This window comes from Bos indicus, chromosome 5 (assembly GCF_029378745.1).
Source record: "Bos indicus isolate NIAB-ARS_2022 breed Sahiwal x Tharparkar chromosome 5, NIAB-ARS_B.indTharparkar_mat_pri_1.0, whole genome shotgun sequence".
NCBI classification, from domain to species: domain Eukaryota; kingdom Metazoa; phylum Chordata; class Mammalia; order Artiodactyla; family Bovidae; genus Bos; species Bos indicus.
Window position 1 is genome coordinate 49,060,829 of NC_091764.1, and position 22,817 is coordinate 49,083,645.

Consider the following 22,817-nt stretch of genomic DNA (forward strand, 5'->3'; position numbering starts at 1 on the left):
ATTGCCCACTCACCTGCATGAGTTCATGGCTTTCCAGAAGATCATTCTCTAGCATCTCCTGGGTAAGGCGCCCCATGGTGCTATAGAATTCATCTGCTGTCTCACAACATTCTATCTGCCTAGATAAAGAAAGGACAGAAAAAGGAATTGTTTAGGAGACCCCTGCTATTAGGCACACGCTGCAGGCACAATAAGACATGTTTTCCCTTGCCATCAAATCAACCAAGTTAGCAATCAATGGAAGTCAAAATCCTATGATTACACTCACAGTACAGCCTGTGGTAGGCAGAGAAAAGATTTTAAAAACTGGAAGGTCAACACAGTGGTCCTTATTCCAGGGTGAGTTCCTCTCTTTGCTATACCACTCTCCTGACTCACAGCTCCACCTGTGGCATTTTTATTGCTCCCACATGACACCTTCTACACATCTGAACACCCATCACTGATCAGAAATAATAACTAAGAAATTGGGTACCCAAGAACAATTATCCCCTGGAGGGAATCTGTTGCTCTCAATTTGCAAACAGCAGTACCACTGACAGACTGAAACCAAACCACGGTAGAAATGAAAGATGAAACACACAAGAACTTTATCTGCACATTTCATCAGTCCTCAGGATATTTTCACAGTCTTTCCAATCTTCTCAGGACACTGCTGCTAGCTGGCGATGACACCCTGTTATATTTTTTTTCTTATTTTGTATTGGGGTACAGCTGATTAACAATGCTGTGATAGTTTCAGGTGAACACTGAAGAGACCCAGCCACGTATGTATGTATGTATGTATGTACCCATTCCCCCTCAAACTCTCCTCCCACCCAGGCTGCCACACAACATTGAGCTGAGTTCATGTGCTGTATAGTAGGTCCTCGTTGGTTATCCATTTTAAACATAGCAGTTACACCTTGTTTCTTGCATTTGCTTCAACAGGTAAATAAAGACTGTCGCCTGCCATCCTGTGAGACAGGTGAAACTTTAATTCTTCTTCTAGAGAGGGAAGAAAAAGGAATTACCCAAAGCAGAGACCTGGATATTTATCTATTATGTCATTCTTGGCATAGCAGAAAAACTATTTGCCTTACCAATCATAAGACATACTCTTTGACATATGCTAAGGTTGGGGGATCTCCATAAAGCCAGTCAAAAAAAAATATGATCCTGGGAAAACTTCAGGCTCTAGAGTTCTGTTCAAATCACATTGCCACAATCATGTAGGTAAATAAATGAAATAAACTGTTGAAGTGCCGATGCAAAAATTTAGAGCAGCATGTGGGCATAAACTGAAAAGTGGTTAAGTTTATCCTGGAGGCCAGGTGGAGAGTGAGGAAGAGAAGTAATGTTTAAGGTGAGTTTTGATAAATATTCTCCAGATTGATAAGGAGGAAAAAGCATCCCAAACACGTGCATACAGGAGACAGAAGGCCCTACCTGGGGAAATGCATGTAGGTCCACAGATCACAGTGGGGGTGGCTGTATGGCCAGGGGTAGCCAGAGAGAGCTGAGGGTGATGGTGTTGTTTAGCTGCTTGCTGCTGCTGCTAAGTCGCTTTAGTCGTGTACCAACTCTGTGCGGCCCCATAGACGGCAGTCCACTAGGCTCCTCCGTCCCTGGGATTCTCCAGGCAAGAACACTGGAGTGGATTGCCATTTCCTTCTCCAATGCATGAAAGTGAAAGGTGAAAGTGAAGTCGCTCAGTCGTGTCCGACTCTTAGCGACCCCATGGACTGCAGCCTACCAGGCTCCTTGGTCCATAGGATTTTCCAAGCAAGAGTACTGGAGGTTTAGCTGCTTAGTCGTGTCCAATTCTTTTGTGACCCCCTCGACTGCAGTACGCCAGGCTCCTCAGTCCATGGGATTTCCCAGGCAAGAATACTGTAGTGGGTTGCCATTTCCTCCTTCAGGGGATCTCCTCGACCCAGGGATCGAACCCTTGTCTCCTGTTTACCACTGAGCCACTAGGGAAGCTGAAGGTAGAGAGGTGCAGAGAGCAAATCGCAAAGGCCTAATCTGCCTGCTGAGCCCTCTCAGGACAAGAGTCACGGAAAGGCCTTTAACAGAGAGTGTGGGAACAGACGTGCCATTGGCAAGGTTGCCCCCGAGGCGGCATGGCAAGTGTAGGGTGTGATGGAAGGCCATGGAGGGCTGTGCCAGGCATGAGGCAATGAGCGAGGGAGCCAAGGCAGTCAGGTCAGAGAAGAAAGGACACATGAAAGAGATGCCGCTGAGACTTTGCTGACGGTCGACAGCTTACACGTTCCACAAGTGCCCTTGTACGAGCAGAGGAGGAAGTTTCACGTTGCAGAATCAAGGTGATGGGAAGGGCCCATGGATACGCACACATGAAGCCCTGATGTCACTGCGGTACACATGACCCAGAGATCATCTGCAGGATGTTCAGGACTTTTCCAATGGATAGGTGGTGGGGAAGACGACAGGCCCGGGAGTCAGAAAGATCCAGGGCTAAATCCCAGCTCTACTCACTAGCTGTGGGACCTTGAACTAACTAGTCAGCGTTCCTGGGGCAATTTTCTCACCTGAAAAGACAGGGAGAATAATCCTACCTATGTCATGGGGTTGTGGGGAGAAGTGAGTAAGATAATGTGTTTAATCTTCTTAATATAATGACTGCAGGCCCTTGATGTTGTGTGTTAGTTGCCTTTCCTTTCACTTAATGCTCAAAACATGTGAAAATTATAATGAGCAAAAACTCTGAAACATTTAAAATTCTACCAGTCTAACTCACAGATTCCTGAACTTCATAAACAGGAGCCATTTATAATCAGTAGATTCACATTATTAGAAGCACAGATAATACAGCCAAGGTGCCCACACTCAAAATCAGGTCTCTCCACTTACAAACTGGGTGACGTGGGGCAATTTCCTTAAGTTCTTTGTGCCTCAGTGATGACATCTGTAAAATGGGGATGATAATAGAATCTACCTCCTAGGATGACAGTGAGATTAAATGAGTTAATTTTACATCTACAGTGCTTAGAATCATGCCTGTCCATTGCAAGCACTCTGTGAATATTGGATATTAAGTGTAGCTATTATTATTTCAATAGTGTGACATCCCTGGGATGACCATATTAATAAATTCTGATAGATAATGGGTAGAGTACATAGGAATAAAATAAGAACCACCTCTTTTCCTCCTGCCCCATAATTAAGAACTAACAAAAAGGGGACTAGAATCAACCCAGCATACAGTCAAGTGCTGTAGTATTTTAATCCTATAAGCTAATTATCCAGCAACTATCACGATGGCTAGAGTGTGATACTGGTAATAGAGAAACTACCAATGGTCAGTTTGCGAAGTAGTAGGCTGGAAATACACGACTGCAGAAAAAGGCTGACATCAGAAGAAAGTAAACAGGTATGTAAATGTCACAACAAATCCCCCACAGGTGAATTTATTTGCCTCACTGAAAAGCTATCTGCAGTGAAACAATGGCAGAGGAGATTGCTACGTGATATTTAAAGACACTTCCACACAACAATGATTTTTTTTTAAATCCCTGAATTGTTAGTTGGTGGATTTTTCTTACAAAATTAAAAAATGCTGCAAGTCTCTCAGGAAACAACTTCCCATCAATAAAAAGGCTACTTAAGAGGTTTCTGAAACAAAACACTGGAAGTGATTTATAAGTTCTCTAACATGTTGTCTATGGGCACCCACTCAAGTCATTTAAAAATAGCTCTAGGAAAGAAACATTAAAAACTTTTCTGCATGTTCAGTTATCTGTAACAATTTCATCCTGATGTCTCTCCCATTACCCAAAGGCAGATGTTTAATGTAATAGTCATAATACATTAGAGATGGGTGAAAATACCCTAGTGTTTTCAGCCCTGATACTAGATAAGAATGTAAGTGAAATCTGTTTGGTGGTAATAGATTTCAAATGGAATTAACTCTTGATGAAAGGAAAGAAGTTCCATGTGTTCTACTATTGACTAGGCACCAGGCACCATGCTAGATACCTTTATACATAGTATCTCATTTAATTTTACCACATTCCACAAAATACCAACCCTAAATATTTACTGGAAGGATTGATGCTGAAGTTGAAGCTCCAATACTTTTGGATGTGAAGAGCCAACACACTGGAAAAGACACTGATGCTGGGAAAATTGAGGGCCAGAGAAGAAGCGGGCAGCAGAGGATAAGATGGTTGGATGGCATCACTGACTCAATGGACATGAGTTTGAGCAACCTCCAGGAGATAGTGAAGGACAGGGAAGCCTGGCATGCTGCAGTCCATGGGGTCACAAAGAGTCAGACACGACTGAGCGACTGAACAACAAAATAATTATAAAGACTCAAACATAAGCCAAATTGCAGTCTTAACCAACAAACCCACACAGCTGTCTCCAGATCTTTCAGTTCCTCTTCCACCTAAGTCCCTCTCCCTCTCCACAACCAGGTTTAGAAAAGATGCCAACAGCGTGGGCCTGCCAGGACGCCAGCACTGAGGAGGAGGAGAACTCCAGGCCTGAAACAGCCTGCCCCCTTCTCTAAAACAGCTTCCACTTGCCCCCAACATTCACTGATGAGCCGACAGAGAGTTCAGAAGGCAAAAGCAATTGCACAGCATTCATAACTTTCTCTTTTCCTCACATTTAAATATTGATGAATATTGATTTAAATATTGATGAATAAACACTGGAGAACAAAAGCGCTGGAAGACTCACACCACAGTACAGAACAGGAAGGGGAAATTACTTACTCTCCCAACTTTGCCCAGATAGCCAGCGACACCCGTAGGATGATTTCTGAACCTTCAAAGAAAACTGAATCCCAAATCTTTAAAACTGTATGGTTAGGGAGACACGTAGCGAAGAGAGTCAGAAACCACTGCATCGTGAAGACATTGGTCAGTGGAGGCTCATATCCACCTGAAATGAAAAAAACACTCTACATTTCTGCAGAATTGATGGTGTGCAAGATATGAAAATACCCGCTTTCAATCTCTCATGTCCACTCAAATATTAGCTTGGCCAAAAAGTTCATTTGGGTTTTCCCATAACATCTTACAGGAAAAACCAAAAGAACTTTTTTTGGCCAACCCGATATGTTGTGGCTGCTTTTTTTTTAATCTCTCTAAATTCTTGTTCTTTCCTTATTTGGGTGGGGGTAGGGGGAGAACATAGGTGTGTTTAATAAAAATTGCAATACTATGAACTTCACAAATTCTTTGTGACATTTCAGAAATCTTAACCTAAAATTTAATTTGAGTGTACCTACTATGGGGCACTGAAAATCAAGGAGGATGCTCTCCCTATAAAAAACAGGATAAAAGAAAGGATTTTAACCACTCAAAAGTAAAAGCTGATTTCCAAAACCTCCTAAAACCTACTTTTATTCAAATGCTGCTGATAAAAATAAAATTGCTCATAAGCAATTACTTGTTTACTTGTTAATTTATCCATAGTCCTCAGACCACAATGTAATTAAACCAGAAATCAATAACAGAAAGAAAGCTGGAAAATCCCCAAATACTTGGAGATTAAGCAAAGTGACATTTTAAAATATTTTTAACTAAACTACATTCAGTTTTAAAGATCTGGGATCCAGCTCACTTTGAACTTTCCAAATTCACTAAAACAATAGAGTCCTCTCCCACTTCTCATTATGATTGCATAAGCATATATTTTAATGAAATATAAAAATTTAGATACTAGACTAATCCTTTCTCCAAATTACAGTCAGAAGGTACATTTACCCAAGTACAAACAAAAGAAGATCTGTCTTCCTGTATCCACTTTCTTCCTTCTTACCTACACACAAAGGAGTATCTTTGTTCACAGGCTAGTATCTAAGGTCACCAAGGCATTTGGGCAAATGTGGAGCCCAGTGAAGTGTGTCTGACTCTGGAACAGGCCAATCTGGTCTTGCTGGAAGCTTTATGAAATCCTCACTGGTGCACAAGTATACTGCACAGCCAAATTAAATAAGATTACTCCAACTACTTGGAAGAAAATGCTTAGAGACACCTGGGTGTCACTATAATTTCCAGTGTATTTTAATCATAGATGAGGTCCTCAAAACCCTTTCAGATTTTCCCAGATTTAAATGCATGGGTCAGGAACTGACAGCCATTTAAAGAAAACATAGCAAACATTGTATTTTTGGTATCTGGAGAAGTGCAAGAAGTGGGTATGATGACAGCTAGAAGCTCGGGTACTTGGGAAGCTGGTGATGCCAACTAGATGGCAGAGACTCAGCTACTTGCAGAGCCATCTCCATTGCCACCTTAATCAACCCAGTCCCTTCCTTCAGGGCTCAGATTCTACCTGAAGGCCAAGAGAGCCCTTCTCCAGTAAGAACTGGTCCATTTATCTCAAGTAAGTCTAAATATCCTTCACTTCACATGAGTGAATAAAAGGAGCATTAAACATCTCAGCCCAAAGGACTGCTTTTATCTCCTACAACCTCATGAAAATACATATTCTACTCTCCATAACCTCAGTGGTTGAAGCAAAACCACAGGCTCGCCCAAGCTGTACCTGTAGTTTAATTTTAAAGAACTCCTATAGTTTTGATGCCAACTTAGAGCAGATTAACCGATAATGAGGCACAGATACCATTCTTTACCTTGACTACAATATATAGTTGGTGAGCTGGTACTGGTGAGGTACTGGGTTCCTGACTGACTTCTTAACCATAACCAGTTAGAGAGTCAACATCTGGCCCTCCATTTGGGTTTTGTTTTTAGTTCTGTTTTTGTTCTCTAGAAATCTATTTCACTGCACCAAGCTCCGACCAAGTGAAATATCTGAAACCATGTTTCACTATTCAAGGTTTAGGCTCACAGATACAGTGGTATCAGAAAAGGAAACTACTTTCAAAGGTAAAATAGCATCGAATCATCACTACCTCCACTCTCCTTGTTTGCAGTTTTCTGAAGAGTATCCAGGTGCTGAGATAATTCAGGGAGATTCAGTCTCAAGAGATCTCGGAAGACGGCCATATCCACGGACAGTGCCCGGAGATTGTTGACAAAATAGCTTTCAGGAAGTACCTTGTCAATAAGGTAAATCATAATCTGAAGAAAAAAGATATAGAATAAGATTGCTTCACAAAAACTGCTTGCTATACTAACACGTCCTACATAGAACATATTCAAATTGGCAAAAGACAGTTAGCCAAAGCACACCATTCTTTACACGTGTCAGCACCAAATGTTCTGGATTTTCAAGGCTCCTCTCCACTTCAAGGTAAGGAGCAAGTGGCATAAATGTCTAAGTCAGGGGTCCCCAACCCCAGGGCCATGGGCTGGCACCAGCCCTTGGCCAGTTAGGAATCTGGCCAACACAAGGTGAGCAGTGGGAGAGCGAGTGAAGCTTCATCTGCCACTCCCCATTGTTCATGTTATGGCCTGAACCATCTCCTCTGCCCAAGCCTCATCCATGGAAAAACTGTCTTTCATGAAACCAGTCCCCGCTGCCAAAAAGGCTGGGGACCACTGGTTTAACTCACTCTGACCTCGAATCTGCTGCTGTCTAAAATTTTTAGCTGGGCCACTAGACCTGAGTTCATCCTGGAAGTAGCTGTGATGATACAATCCTCAGCCTCCCTGACAAGCCATGGAGCTCAAGCTTTCTCAGCATCCAGCAGAAATCTCAAGGTCAACTCCTTGATATCAATGCAATTTTACAACCTTAATCTGAAAACTCACAGCTGGCCCATCATGGAATATCCCGACAGCAGTCGATCGCAAGATTCACTGACCATCAACCTGAGTTTTTGAACAACCAATGTCAGCTTTTTGTCCACTTTCTCTCCTGGGACAATGCAACAAACGGTACATTTTTGTTTTGAGCATATGGAGCTTTTAAAATCAGATGAGACTGCCTCATATTCTTCAAATTACTGTTTTCATCCTAACTTTTCTATTCGTGGTTATCTTTTCTAAGATGTCAAGAACCACTGGAAAGACCCAGAAAAATACACCCAAGTTCTATATGTCAATCTCTGGTCCTTTGCCTGTCAGCTTGAATGCCCTGTTAATGCCCTCATCCCTAGATGACTTACACATTTCCCAGAATACAGGAAAAGCAAAATTAAGAGCAAAATCATAGCTGGCCCTATACAGTGGTGGAGAAGTAGCTGTCTCATATTTTTTCACAAAATACTATTTAAAAAAAATTATCTCCCAGATCTGCCAAGGGCCCATTTTTCTCTCATCCTTGATTTGTAACTTCTACTTTCAGGGTCATAGTTTTGACTAAGTCAACAAGGGTGGGAATATCCTCTCAAAAAGGCCTCCCTGAAGCCTATATTACAGGAGTGACCCGTCCAGGGAATCACTTTAGCTTTCTTACACACAGACAGAATTTACCAGGTATATGTATCATCACCCTAGAAATAAGAGCTTAGCAATAAAAGCAATATATTCAGCTTGTGTGGAGGGAGGAAGTCCTTGAGGAGCCAGGCCAGTTCAGGGGGAGGACAGATTTTTAGCAGAGCAGAGGCCTCTGTCAGGGACCTCACACTCTACAGGTAAGAAGAAGAGGAACTGATGGGATCACAAAGACAAAATTTAAAGGTAACAGTCTATCATTGCACTTTTCATCTAGAGTAAGTTACATAATACCAAGAAAGATTTTTATGAATTATATAAATGAATTTATAAGGTTTTATGAAAAGATTACAATCCCTCAAAATTATATGAAAACTAGAAAAAAAAAAATTCCAATTATCACAGTAATTCATCTGACCCAATGAAATTCTCTGTCCAGAGGCATCTCAAAGTCGAACATAAGACATAAGAGCCAGTTATGTTGCTCCACCCACTCCTGTATTTCAAAGAACAAACATTAGATTAAAAAAAAAATAGGATAAATAATGGCAGTGGAACAAAGATAGTCTCGTCAACAAGTGGTGCTGGAACAACCCTACACTCTCCACAAAATGTAACTCAAAAGGGATCATGGACCTAAATGTAAAACACAATACTATAAAACTCATAGGAGATAAATATAGCCTAATGACCTTGGATATGGGAATGACTTTTTATATAAAATACCAAAGGCACAATCCATGAAAGAAATACTTGGTAGGCTAGAGTTTATTAAAATTTAAAACTTCTGTTCTGTGAAAGACACTGTCAAGAAGATTGGAAGACAAGTCAGAGATTGGGAGAAAATATTTGAAAAGACACATCTGACAAAGGACTGTCATCCAAAATATACAAAGAACTCTTAACACTCAACAATTATAAGAAAACAAGCAATCCAATTAAAAAATGGACCAAAGACCTTGACAGATACCTTACCAAAGAAGATATGCAGATGGCAAATAAGCTATGAAAGATGCTTCATACCACAGTCATCAGAGAAATTCAAATTAAAGCAATGAGATACCACTATACACTTATTACAAAAGTGTGCGTGCAGGCTCCGTTGCTTGGTCATGTCCAGCTCTTTGCAACCCCATGGACTGGGAGCCTGCCAGTCTCCTCTGTCCATGGAATTTTCCAGGCAAGAATACTGGAGTAGGTAGCCATTTCCTACTCCAGGGGATCTTCCTGACCCAGGGATCCAACCAGTATCTCTTATGTCTCCTGCATTGGCAGGGAGTATATGGAAAATCTCTGTTTCTTCCTCTAAATTTTGACTTCAACCTGAAACTGCTCCTTAAAATGAAGTATTAAAAACATAATGGGGAAGCTTCAAATTTTTAACAAACAGTTAAGTCTTTGTTTTTTAACTATTTTCAAAACTCTGTCTTTTACTATTTTAAAAACCTAAGTTACTAAGAAAAAACAATAAATGCAAAAAATCAGGGAAAATGGTTTACCTACTCTGATAAACTATTTATTTCCCTATTAACTAAAACTTACCGGGGCCAAAATAGCCCCTGGAAAAACACTGACATCCAATATTTCCCTTAGCATAAGAACTGTCTTCAGGAACCCAACCTTCCTCTGCATACTGAATGTCTAACCACAAGATTCCCAAATGATCATGATGTCATTTCATTCCACAGAGTTCATTTTCTTAGAAGCAGAAATATAAATATTCAGTTCCTCAGCTTTGTCTAATTCATCTTTTTATGTGAATTTTTAGCTTCTCAAGCGTCACTGAGATTCATGATTTGATTGGCATGTACATCCCATATCCCAAACCTCTCCACCCTACTCTCTAATCGGAATTGTTCATTTCAGCTTTTCAACTAAACAGCTCTCATTCCATAGTCGTGCAAATTACACCTGGGGAAAAAACGGAGTAAAGCATACAGAATGAGTAAACAAAATTGCTTTTAATAAAAAATGTTCTAAACTCATGTATTTGATTTGCCACTGCCTCCCCCTCTTCCACCCCTAACTATGTGATACACAAGTAGCTTCAAAGCTGCTTCCTTAAATACATGAATGGAAAGTCTGAGAGGCTGAATACAGATTGAGATCATGTCAGGATGGATTTATAATTAATTTCAACACAATGTGTATACAACCAAGAGAAAAATGTGTTCCTTTTTCCATATGACATTCAGTGAGTTACTGAGACTCTCACTAAGGTATGCACTATAATTAAACAGAATTGGGAGGAGTGGGACCTTGAATACAAAAACTAAGTATTTATCTCATCCATCACACAACACCGCAATCAACAACAGTTTCAGGGTCCAAATACGAATTAGCAACCATATATTACCCCAAGCAAATAAGGCAGTGGCCATCCTCGACACCTGAAATCCCTCATTTCTCATAAAGACTTTTTGTGGTGACTCACTGAGTCATATTCAGACCTACAAATTTAACTTACTAGTATCCCATCTCAAAATGTTTCCAGAAATTTTTAACTAAAAAAAGGCCCTAGACATCAAAGATTAAAAGATAAGACATATCATTCACTTTCATAGCCTTTCTCCACACAAGCACCTTTCAGCAGACATTCACTTGCAGCCTATTTCCTTCATACCTCACCCCAGATATGAAAGCAACCTGTTAAGAAGATCCAACCAGGGACTTCCCTGGCTGTCCAGTGGTTAAGACTTCACCTTCCAATGCAAGAGGTACAGGCTCAATGCCTAGTTGGGGAGCTAAGATCCCATATGCCTTAGGGCCAAAAAAACACAAAACATAAAACAGAAGCAATACTGTAACAAATTCAGTAAAAACTTTAAAAATGGTCAACATCAAAAAAAAAAAAAAAGAAGAAGAACCAACCAGAATTAAGTATAACAAATAAGGCAATTTAAAGCATGACCCCCCAGAATCTATACCTGCTGATAGTCACACTCTTGTATAAGCCCTTACCCTTAAATAGGAACTGGACCTAGTGACTGACTTTTAATAAGTAAAACATGGCAGAAGTTTCTGTGTGACACAGGGAGCTCAACCTGGTGCTCTGTGACAACCTAGAGGGGTGGGATGGGGTGGGAAGTGGGAAGGAGGTGCAAGAAGAAGGGGACATGTGTATGCTTATGCTGATTAATGTATGGCAGAAACCAACACAACACTGTAAAGCAATTATTCTCCAATTAAAAATAAATTAAAACATAAAACAGGGCAAAAGTGATGGAATGTCACTTCTAATACTAGGCTGCAGATCAGTAACATGGTCTCCTCTGACTTGCTCGTTCTCTTTCACTCTCTTGCTGGCTCTAAGGAATGCCAGCCACCATGCTGCACAACGGAAAGGCCCACAAAGCAGAGGACAACATCCAGCAAAAGACTGAGGCCCTCAGTCCAGCCATCTGTGGGGAATGAAATCTTACCAAGGATCACATGAATGAACTTGGAGGCCAGTGCTCTTCCCACTCAATTGAGCCTTCGGATGAAACTAAAGCCCTAGCTGAGAGTTTGAATACCACGATAATGTGACCCCGAGCCAGCTAAGCTGTGCCCAGATTCCTGACTCAAAGAAATATCATACACATTTGCTGTTTGAAGCAACTGATTTGCTATGCAGCACTGGGTAATCAATATAAGTAGTACTGAACTTGGTTTAAAAATATGATGTCTCAGGGATTTCTCTGGTGATCCAGTGTAAGACTCCAAGCTCCCAATCCAGGGAACATGGATTCAATACCTGGTTGGGGAAGTAAGATCCCACATGCTGCACACCAGAGAGAGAGAGAGAAAGAAAGATCTGTTCCCCCACCCTCATCCTCAAAAAGCCATATATATATATGTGTGTCCTGGAGACGGAAATGGCAACCTACTCCAGTATTCTTGCCTGGAGAATCCCATGGACAGAGGGGCCTGATGGGCTACAGCCTTTGGGGTTGCAAAGAGTTGAACACATCTAAGCAACTAACACACACACACACACACATATATATGTCCTTATATTTCTCATAAGGGAGCTAAAAACATAATCATTCTCCTCAAATTTGGCAGCTACAGAAGTTTGTCCTGTGAGCTTTAACCTGGGGAAATCATGGATAATTAGAAAGATACAGTATATACTTTGGAAGGAGGTGGGGCATCAGGGAAGAGAAACCACAGTTCTAGTATTTCACTCTCTGAAGAATTTCAGTTGCCTTTTTCAGAGTCTGACACTCACTTTCAGAGCATCGCCTTCGTTGCCTTCCACCACCTCCAGAATCAGTGCAGCCAGGATGTTAAAGCCTTGGCAGTACCCGACATTCTTGTTCCATCGGGCATAAGCCAGAAGGACGCGCTTCAACACGACCCTGTCCTGCTCGGCCTCCTGGCCACAGTACGAACTACAGCCCGTACGGTGAAGATCCTAAAATGAGAGGGGAAACAACACTTTTTAAAATAACTCCTTATGCTCTCTCTAAAAGAAAAAAACAACTTTTGTTTTTTTCTTTGTCTCAGCATTAAGTCAGACTATCAAAATGGATTTTAGTTTTTAAAATATATAAGCAACTTATATACATAGACCAAAGCTTGTATCTTTTAGTTTTCTAATATGCTGAGGCATTTTCAAGGGGAATTTCAGTCAGGCAAATTTTCTACCAAAAGTATTTCCAGAGTTAACACAAAAGGGCCCTCAGAATTAACAAATATAACATTAGGCTTTCAAATAAATTGACAGTTTATTTTAATGATACATCTCAAATAAAACAAGTCATTTCAACACATGTATGATAGATGCTAACATTATTTCTTTCTATCAAAAAAATATACATATATATATATATAAATATTTAGTTATCAAAACTCCAAATAGTATTCAGGAGCAAAATGCAACCAGTACCAAAAAGACACAGAAAAATCATTCTGTCCAAGTTGTTTGATAAATATGTATAAAAGGACAGAAACATTTGCTGTGCTTTAATATATAATGAAGGCAATACCTATAATTATCAAGCAGAGACTATGATTTTCAGGACATATTCATTTTAGTGACATTCATTTCAATGAGAAAAAAAGATTCTAAGAACATGATTCTTATAAAACATGCATTGCCTTAACTCACCACTTGAAAGAAAGTATTTCAAATATGGAATACTTCATCTCTAGGGAACACATACTGAAATTCCAAACAAACAGCTCAAATGTGCATTATACAGAGGCTTTTCAAGCATATTACAGTATAAAATTTCATTTCTTTTTGAAACTTGTCTGAAATACACCAAGTAAGATGAAAATATAGCTCTTTTTAGTTAGTACTTGCTCCTGAAAAAAAATATTTTCAAATCTGCCAAAACATTAGCCAAGTTCTGGTGACCAAACTTTACATGAAACAACTTTCCTTTTAAAACCTCAGCTAGGCATCACACGTAATGTACTCATATAAAATAAAAAGCATGCCCTAGAGGCTTATGTAAGAGGAGAATAATGGGATTAAATCAAATCAGCATCTTTGGCTTTTGGTGCCAGGCTCTAATCAGCAGTAATAATCCAGGTAGGTGAACCTCGGCTGCCTCCACAGCTGGCCTGAACATTCAACCATCTGGTGTAAAGTAAACCCATCAGTCGATCTAACTATCTTCATAAAATGACAGTTAAGAAATTATCAAAATCCTAATAACTGCCCAATTATTCTAATATGAAATAGGCTTAACTAAATTTCTCAGTGACTTTGATGTAAAAATCCAGTTAAAAGCACTGACGCATGCTAAACAAAAAAGGAGCTTCAATTTCCTATCATGCAAGCAAAATAAGTTGAATATGAATGGATACACTTTCTTCTTACTAGCAACATGCAGATGCACAAAGACAAGGCATCAACAAATTCCCCATTTTAAAAAGTTGTTAAACTAATGAAATTAGGAAGCAGGAAATATACACATTCAAACCATGGCTTGATCGTCTGTCCAGGACGCATCTGGTTCTAAAAAATCTTCCAAGTTAAGACAATAAATCAAACTCAGAGGTATTACCTTAACTATCTGAATTCCCATCGAGTCATCATCAGGATTACTCCTCTCATTGAAAGTGAAACGCATGGTTTTGTCCCAGTCAATGGCTATACTGTGCAAATAATGATCTGCCAGGGTCAACCAAACCTAAAATAGTAATAAAGAAGAATGCTAAAGTAAAATACATAATTTCATCTTTCTTTATTAGGCAATACTGACTGCATCCAGCAAGAAAATGAAAACTGTTACCAGAAGAGATATAGCCTATATGTAGAAAGTTAACTAAGAACCTCATTGAAAAGTCTGCTGTACTAAATTGTACCAATTAGGGGCTTTTATTTATTCTTTCAATTAATATTTATTGAGTTCCTACTATGTACCAAGTAACAATCCAGCCATTAAGGATATTGTTAAGAAAACAAAAACATATCAAATTTTATTTCAGTTCAGTAGAATAGCTAGATTATCTTTGCTGTTGTTGTGTAGTTTCTCAGTAACGCTTGACTCTCTTGAAACCCCGTAATCTGTAGCCCGCAAGCCTCCTCTGTCTGTAGGATTTTCCAGGCAAGATTACTGGAGTGGGTTCAGTCCAATTCAGTCACTCAGTCTTGTCCAACTCTTTGCGACCCCATGGACTGCAGCATGTCAGGCCTCCCTGTCCATCACCACCTGGTGATGGACTCACTCAAACTCATGTCCATTGAGTCGGTGATGCCATCCAACCATCTCATCCCCTGCCATACCCCTCTCCTCCCACCTTCAATCTTTCCCAGCATCAGGGTCTTTTCAAATGAGTCAGTTCTTCACATCAGGTGACCAAAGTATTGGAGCTTCAGCATCAGTCCTTCCAGTGAATATTCAGGACTGATTTCCTTCAGAATGAACCGACTGGATCTCCTTGCAGTCCAAGGGACTCTCAAGAATGTGCTCCAACTCCATAGGTCAAAAGCATCAATTCTTCGGCACTCAGCTTTCTTTATAGCCCAACTCTCACATCCATACATGATTACTGGAAAAACCATAGCTTTGACTAGACAGACCTTTGTTGACAAAGTAATGTCTCTGCTTTTTAATATGCTGTCTAGGTTGGTCATAACTTTTCTCCCAAGGAGCAAGCATCTTTTAATTTCATGGCTGCAATCACCATCTGCAGTGATTTTGGAGCCCAGAAAAGTCTGTCACTGTTTCCACTGTTTCCCCATCTATTTGCCTTGAAGTGATGGAACCAGATGCCATGATCTTAGTTTTCTGAATGTTGAATTTTAAGCCAACTTTTTCACTCTCCTCTTTCACTTTCATCAAGAGGCTCTTTAGTTCTTCTTTGCTTTCTGCCATAAGGGTGGTGTCATCTGCATATCTGAGGTTATTGATATTTCTCCTGGCAATCTTGATTCCAGCTTGTGCTTCATCCAGCCCAGTGTTTCTCATGATGTACTCTGCATATAAGTTAAATAAGCAGGGTGACAATATACAACCTTGACACACTCCTTTCCCCATTGGAACCAGTCCGTTGTTCCATGTCCAGTTTGAACTGTTGCTTCCTGACCTGCATACAGATTTCTCAAAAAGGAGGTCAGGTGGTCTGGTATTCCCATATTTTTCAGAATTTTCTACAGTTGATTGTGATCCACACAGTCAAAGGCTTTGGCATAGTCAATAAAGCAAAAGTAGATGTTTTTCTGGAATTCTCTTGCTTTTTTGATGATCCAATGGATGTTGGCAATTTGATCTCTGGTTCCTCTGCCTTTTCTAAAACCAGCTTGAACATCTGGAAGTTCACGGTTCACGTACTGTTGAAGCCTGGATTGGAGAACTTTGAGCATTATTTTACTAGCATGTGAGATGAGAGCAATTGTGCAGTAGTTTGAGCATTCTTTGGCATTGCCTTTCTTTGAGATTGGAGTGAAAACTGACCTTTTCCAGTCCTGTGGCCTCTGCTGAGTTTTCCAGATTTGCTGGGATAGTAAATGTAGCACGTTCAAGCATCATATTTTAGGATTTGAAATAGCTCAACTGGAATTCCATCACCTCCACTAGCTTTGTTTGTAGTGATGCTTCCTAAGGCCCACTTGACTTCGTATTCCAGGATGTCTGGATCTAGGTGAGTGATCACACCATCATGATTATCTGGACTGTGAAGATCTTTTCTGTACAGTTCTTCTGTGTATTCTTGCCACCTCTTCTTAATATCTTCTGCTTCTGTTAGATCTATACCATTTCTGTCCTTTATTGTACCCATCTTTGCATGAAAATTTCCCTTGGTATCTCTAATTTTATTAAAGAGATCGCTAGTCTTTCCCATTCTATTATTTATTGAAGTGGGTAGCCATTCCCTATTCCAGAGTATCTTATGAGCTTGTTATACTGGGCTCCAGATTACTCTCTATGCTTGGGCAAGAACTCCTTGGCCATCCATGGAGAGAGAGGCGGGTGGAGTGTGTTTTTGTTTGTGTGTGTGTGCACACATATGTGTGTGTGCACACTCAGTCGTGTCTGACCCTTTGCAGCTCCATGGAGAATGGGCCTGTTTTTGCCTCTGCATTTCCACCATCCCTCTCTAACACACAGAAGAAAACTGATAGATGGGTTCCCATAAAGAATAATTCTTTTAAAGGAATCACTGGATACCGTTACTCCTTTCATTACCTTATCCAGAAAAGTTGCTTCATAATGCCATTTTTCATATACACTTTGAGGAACCTTCAATGTTCAAATTCTAAGAGTATTAAGATTAGCTTATAATATGAACAAGCTTATTTACAAAGCAGCTTCACAGACTTTGAAAACAAACTTATGGTTACCAAGGGGGAAATGTGAGGGATTAACATATACACAGTACTGTATATAAAACAGATAATCAACAAGGACCAACTGTACAGCACAGGGAACTCTACTCAATATTCTGTGGTGACCTATATGGAAAGAGAATCTGAAATGGAATGGATATATGTATGTGTACAACTGAATCACTTTGCTGTACACATGAAGCTAATACAGCATTATAAATCAATTATACTCCAATATATAAAAAAATCAAGTTTTAAAAAAGAAATGGGAATTGTGGTTGCCAAATGGGGGAGGGGCAAGGATGGATAAGAAGTCTGGGATTAGCAGATGCAAACTACTATAAATAGAATGGATAAACAACAAGGTCCTACTGTGTAGCCCAGGGAACTATACTCGTTATTCTAGACTCGTTATTCTGATAAACCATAGTGGAAAAGAATATGAAAAAGAAATATATAACTGAATCACTCTGCTGTACAGTGGAAATTAATACAACATTGTAAATCAACTATACTTCAATAAAGATTTTTTAAAAGGGGGAGAAACTAGGTTTACAAATAAATAGTTGACATTTTGACTATCAACAGGTCAACAACTATCAACTGTCCAGTTTTGACTTTTGAACATGACTTAGCAGGACTAAGACTGATTAATATCTCTAGCCAGACCTCTCTCTTAAGCATCACAATCGTATGTGCAAATATACACTTGATATCTTCAATTTAGATATCCAACAGGCATCATAACCTTAACATATCCAAAACCAATCATCTAACCAACCGTCACCCCCAACTACATAGATACACACACACACACACACACACACACACACACACACATGCTCGTCCCCTCTGGTAAAATAGTAACACTTCCCTTTCAGAAGCTCAAGTCAATCCTGAAGTTTTTGATGACACTGCTCTTACAGTTTATATTCAATCTAATAGGAATTCAAGTCAACTCAGCCTTCAAAATACATCTAGAATCTTATCCCTTCTCTCCATCTCCACTACCAAAACCCTGATCAACTCCTGCCTGAATTATTGCAAGTTTCCTACTGCTCTCTTGTTCTTACACCCCCTCCACCCAAGTCAGTAGAGAATCTGCCTGCAATGCTGAAGACCTGGGTTCGATTCCTGGGTTGGGAAGATCCCCTGGAGAAGGAAATAGCAACCCATTCCAGTATTCTTGCTTGGAGAATCCCATAGATAGAGGAGCCTGGCAGTCTACAGTCCATGGGGTTGCAAAAGTCGGACACGACTTAGTGCACTGTCTCACTGCTCTCTCTCTGCTGTTGCCCTTGTCCCTCACTTTCTCAAGTTAGCGGTCAGAATGGTGCATTTAAAATATAAGTCATACCATGGTATTCCCCTTCTTAAAACTTTCCAATGCTTCTCATCTCACACTGGGCAAAAGTCCTCCTATGGCCTGTAAGGTCCTACAGGATCTGCCATTCCCCCAAGGTCATCACATTACCTCTACGACCCACCCCCCACTGCTTTCCCCTTTGTCCTCTGTGCTTCAGCCACCCTGGCCTCTTACTTCTGCTTGGATACTCCTGAGATGCTCTCACCTGCGGGTGTTTTCTGTTTGGAGTACTCCTCCACCAGGTAGCTACGTGGCCACCTGCTCACTGCTTTAAGGGCCCTATTCAAATGTAACCTTGCCATTTAAAATGCTACCTCCTTATCTCCATTCTCCTACACTCTCCTTACTTCTTTCTTTGCTTTATTTTTACACATGGCACTTGGCATCATCTGAAATACTTTATATTATATTCATAATAAACTCTACAAGGATAAAAATTTTGGTCTGTTGGGTTTTTTTTCCCACTTCTGTATCCCCAGTACCTACAGAAAGTACCTGGCACAGAATAATCAATAAATACTTACTGAATTAATGAATAATGAAGAGGGACAGATTTCAAATTACTAAATCTAGAATATTCTTTTTGACATTCCAGACACTTTAAAGAGAGACAGAGTGATGGTCCTTTTGCATTTTAGCCATACAAATCCTCCTCACCTTTCTCCTCCATTCCTTTGGTATTCCTGTTGATAGTCTGGCAACTGCCTTTAGAGCATCGTACCACTAGAAATAAAGAAGAAACACTGTCAAAGTGATAATATTGACCTGGTTAAGCACTTTTCAACCTTTTTTCCATCTTGACATTTGTAGAATATAATATTTATACGGAACACTGGGGTAAACATTCCGAGCTTCCTTCAGCCAGGTTTGTCTGGTCTAAGGGCCGTGACTGCCCCAAGCTCCTCCACTTAGGCCCCCTTAACACACCTGTTATCCACTTGCAACACATGCACACAAGGGAAAGCTTGGTTGAGAAATCAAAACATGTGTTATAGATTCAGAATAACAGCAGTTGGTTTTTCAATTTTTTTCCTACACTTAAACCATTAAAAGAAAGTACAAAATTTTTCACTGCAAGTATAAATCCAGGCCACTTAGAGTTTCACAAGTTATTTCATCCATAATTTTAAAAACTGACTCATCTTATGCATATCCAAGCACATGCTAATCTTCCCACTTTGAGAATGTATCTCAGTGTACCTTGTAGTTACCCCCAAATAAAGGTATTCTTGAAACTAAAAATAAAATTACCTGCTGAAAACCATTTTGACCTAAAGATGGCTCAAGAGTGAACTTCAACTTTGTGTCAACTCCTAAAATAAAAAGACATAAATAACAATTATTTAGGGAGAAAATACACTATATCAAAAATAAAAGTAAAAATTAACCTCATACTACTGGGTCATCATAAAATTTTTAAAACACTTGTTTTTTACTAGATTACAATCTTGTTAATTGTCAATTTTGTTAAAAGAAAAAGAAAATTAATTATTAAAATAGAAACACATCCTATGATAATAGAATGGAACTTATCCATAGAATGGTGGTTCCACAGCTGTCTGGTGCTGTGCAAAAACAAAAAGTGACACATGGGCTTGCAGTCATACAGACTTGCATTCAGCTTTGGTTCCTACAGTCAAACAAATTATTCAACCTGAGTTTCAATTCTCCATCCTTAAAATGAGGATAAAGCCTATCTCAGTTAGTTATTGCAATGATTAACTGTAAATCACTTAGTACAGTATAATTAATATTTATGAAACATGGGAAGAGAATTCTTTATTTACAGAATTTGTTTTTTTAAGACAGTTGCACTGGCTAATTCTATTAAGGAAAATTCAGTGAAATATCAAAAGGTATAAAAAAAATAATGTCACTGCCTTCCCACTTGTGGAATAATCCATATTTTAAAATTCTGTCATGATAGACTTATTCATTAAAGATATGTTTGTATATTTAGATTACAAGCTAAGAATATAACTGAACCCCAATTCCAAGTTATCTACAACCTTAGATAAACTTCTTTGACTCAAATCTCAAATCTACAGAATAGAAGAAAGTAAAGAGGAAAATGTGTAAAGACTATATGCTATATTCATATTGGACTTTTTTATTATTGAGATAAAATTACATGACAATTTTTATTCCCACTTAAATGATATCAAAAATAATGTAACTAAACCTGAAAATGTTATGTATTCTTTTTTTATAATTTCAAAATGACATTTTAAGCCCATTTTAAACTTAATAATTCAAGGACCAAGATACACCAAAAATTATCAATAGCATTGTTTCACAATTTACAATTGTCATTTATGATGACATTTTTGCTTCTAAGATGTTGAACAGCAGATTAAGCATACTGAAACCTCTCCACAACTTCCAGTACTTAGGGAACAATCTTTCTTTAGAATCTGGTATGTAGATAAGAACATACTTTAGAATTTGTAAAAGTCTAATGATAAAGTAGACATGTCTTTTTAAAAGCATATATGGAGTCAAAGCATATAAGCTGAAAAGAGATGTGTCTGATTTACCCAAGCCCATGACAGTATGAAGATGCCCTTCTTGGAGTCCTAGAAGAGTACTATGTATACAAGAGTTTGGTCCTAGATTTCTAAAGTCAAGCTTTATAATCAGTGCCCTGATAATTCTTTTCAGAGCTTCCCAGCCAAAAGCATACAGTGTCTGGATAGATAAGATTTTCTTCTTTGAAGGTATATTATGTATCTTGATGGATTCTCATTACTGTGAGATGATTTAAATGAAGTCTTGCCTCACTGTGCAATGATACAACGGGCGATAAGAGTGCCTCCCGCTGGAGCCATGATTTTAAGACAAGATAAAACCTCTTGGTGAGGTTGCTGTCCAGATGCAGGGTGCTGAATAGAAGCATTTTTAGTAATGGCGTTTGCTTTATAACATAACAAAGACCAGGAAATTCGGTCCTATGCTCTTATCTCAACCGATCTAAAATCCTTGGATTCCCTGCATGTACGACCGAATATGCTCCCTTGACTTTATCAGAAGTACCTGCTGGGCATCCTGCCAATCGCCTTGCTGAGCTGACACCCGGCTGGGGTTAGTCAAAATCACAACTATTTTCTCACGATCAAAAATGAGTCACAGGATTTCACTGGAATTGATCATTCGCCGCCTGCATGTAAAAGCTGAAATCAGGTCATTTCTACCTCTTTTCTTCTAACTGAATAAGGAAGAGGAGGTTTGTGTTTCATCTGGTAATCACTGGATATTTCGGATTCAGGAACACAAAATACTTTTAACGTGGGAAAGAGGGTTTTTTTTTGTTTTTGTTTTTGTTTTTTCTAAGGCTAAAGAAAGACTGAACAACTACTACAGTTTTTGCAACTAGACACTTCCTTGGGGAGAAAAACAAAGAAACCACGAGGTTCGGAAAGGCAGTGACGCGTTCCACCCTTTGGGGCTCAGTGCCTTGATTCTCTCTGCAGCCTCAGGATAGCAGGTCCCCAAAGGCGCAGGGAGAGGGGGGAGGGGGGAGGGGGCAGGGAGGGGGGAGGGGTTCAGGGGCAGGGAGAGGGGGGAGGGGGGGAGGGGGCAGGAAGGGGGGAGGGGTTCAGGGGCAGGGAGAGGGGGGAGGGTGTTCAGGGGCAGGGAGGGGGGAGGGGGTTCAGGGGAGGACAAACCCACCTGGAAGCCAGCTGGTGCCACCCTGGGGACAAGTGGGCGCTAAGCACGGGTCCAGGCACAGCCGGCTCCCTCTGCGGCCACTCCTAACCACGAAGCCTTATGCCCAGGGGCCTGAGCACGCCAGGGCTGGGCTCATAAAACCCCCGGGGAGGAATGCCGGGTGATGCAGCAGGCGCGGAGTTATGCAGCCTGGAGATGCAGGGATGTGTAAACACAGGCTGACAGCAGAAAGGGCCTAGCCTAACACAGGCAGCTCACTCGGTCTTTACCTACAGAAAGGATCTCTACTTTGCAGGAGTATTTCCTGCCTGCTCTCCACCCGGAGGCTCCCGGTGATATGATCCCGGCACCCACGAAGCAGGGACGCTCAAGAAAATGCACTCGATTTTTTTTTTCCTTCGCGGTCACTTCCTTTCCCTCCGACCCCAAGTATCAAACCTGTGCCTTTCTCCGCCTCCCACACCTCCTTTAAGGTGTGGCTTCTTTTGAGTCCGAAGCACAATTGGTTGCGCGGCCTCTGACAGCCCAGGCAGCCGCCAGCACTTAGCCGAGCGCACCAACAGCCAGCAGCTCCGGGCACAAGCCAGGGCTGGACCACTCACAGGCCGCGGGGTGGGGGCGCGCGGGCAGCCGGCGGGAGCAGCCTCCTCCGCGCCTAGGGAGGCCGCTGCCCCGGCCAGGCCTGGGTCCTTGCTTTCCCTACCCCAGGCCG

General features: G+C 40.5%; 1 protein-coding gene across 8 annotated transcripts in view; it reads right to left on the reverse strand.

Moving 5' to 3' along the window:
* Nucleotides 1–22,817, reverse strand: part of TBC1D30 (TBC1 domain family member 30) — a 104,233-nt gene that overhangs the window by 19,796 nt on the left and 61,620 nt on the right. For all 8 annotated transcript variants that reach the window (XM_070788575.1, XM_070788574.1, XM_070788573.1 and 5 more), the window contains 7 exons: nucleotides 19,688–19,749; nucleotides 19,094–19,159; nucleotides 14,306–14,431; nucleotides 12,517–12,702; nucleotides 6,878–7,046; nucleotides 4,728–4,896; nucleotides 14–119 (listed from right to left, as the gene is read on the reverse strand). In XM_070788575.1, coding sequence (XP_070644676.1) covers nucleotides 14–119; nucleotides 4,728–4,896; nucleotides 6,878–7,046; nucleotides 12,517–12,702; nucleotides 14,306–14,431; nucleotides 19,094–19,159; nucleotides 19,688–19,749 — 884 coding nt within the window. The remainder of the gene's footprint in view (nucleotides 1–13; nucleotides 120–4,727; nucleotides 4,897–6,877; nucleotides 7,047–12,516; nucleotides 12,703–14,305; nucleotides 14,432–19,093; nucleotides 19,160–19,687; nucleotides 19,750–22,817) is intronic.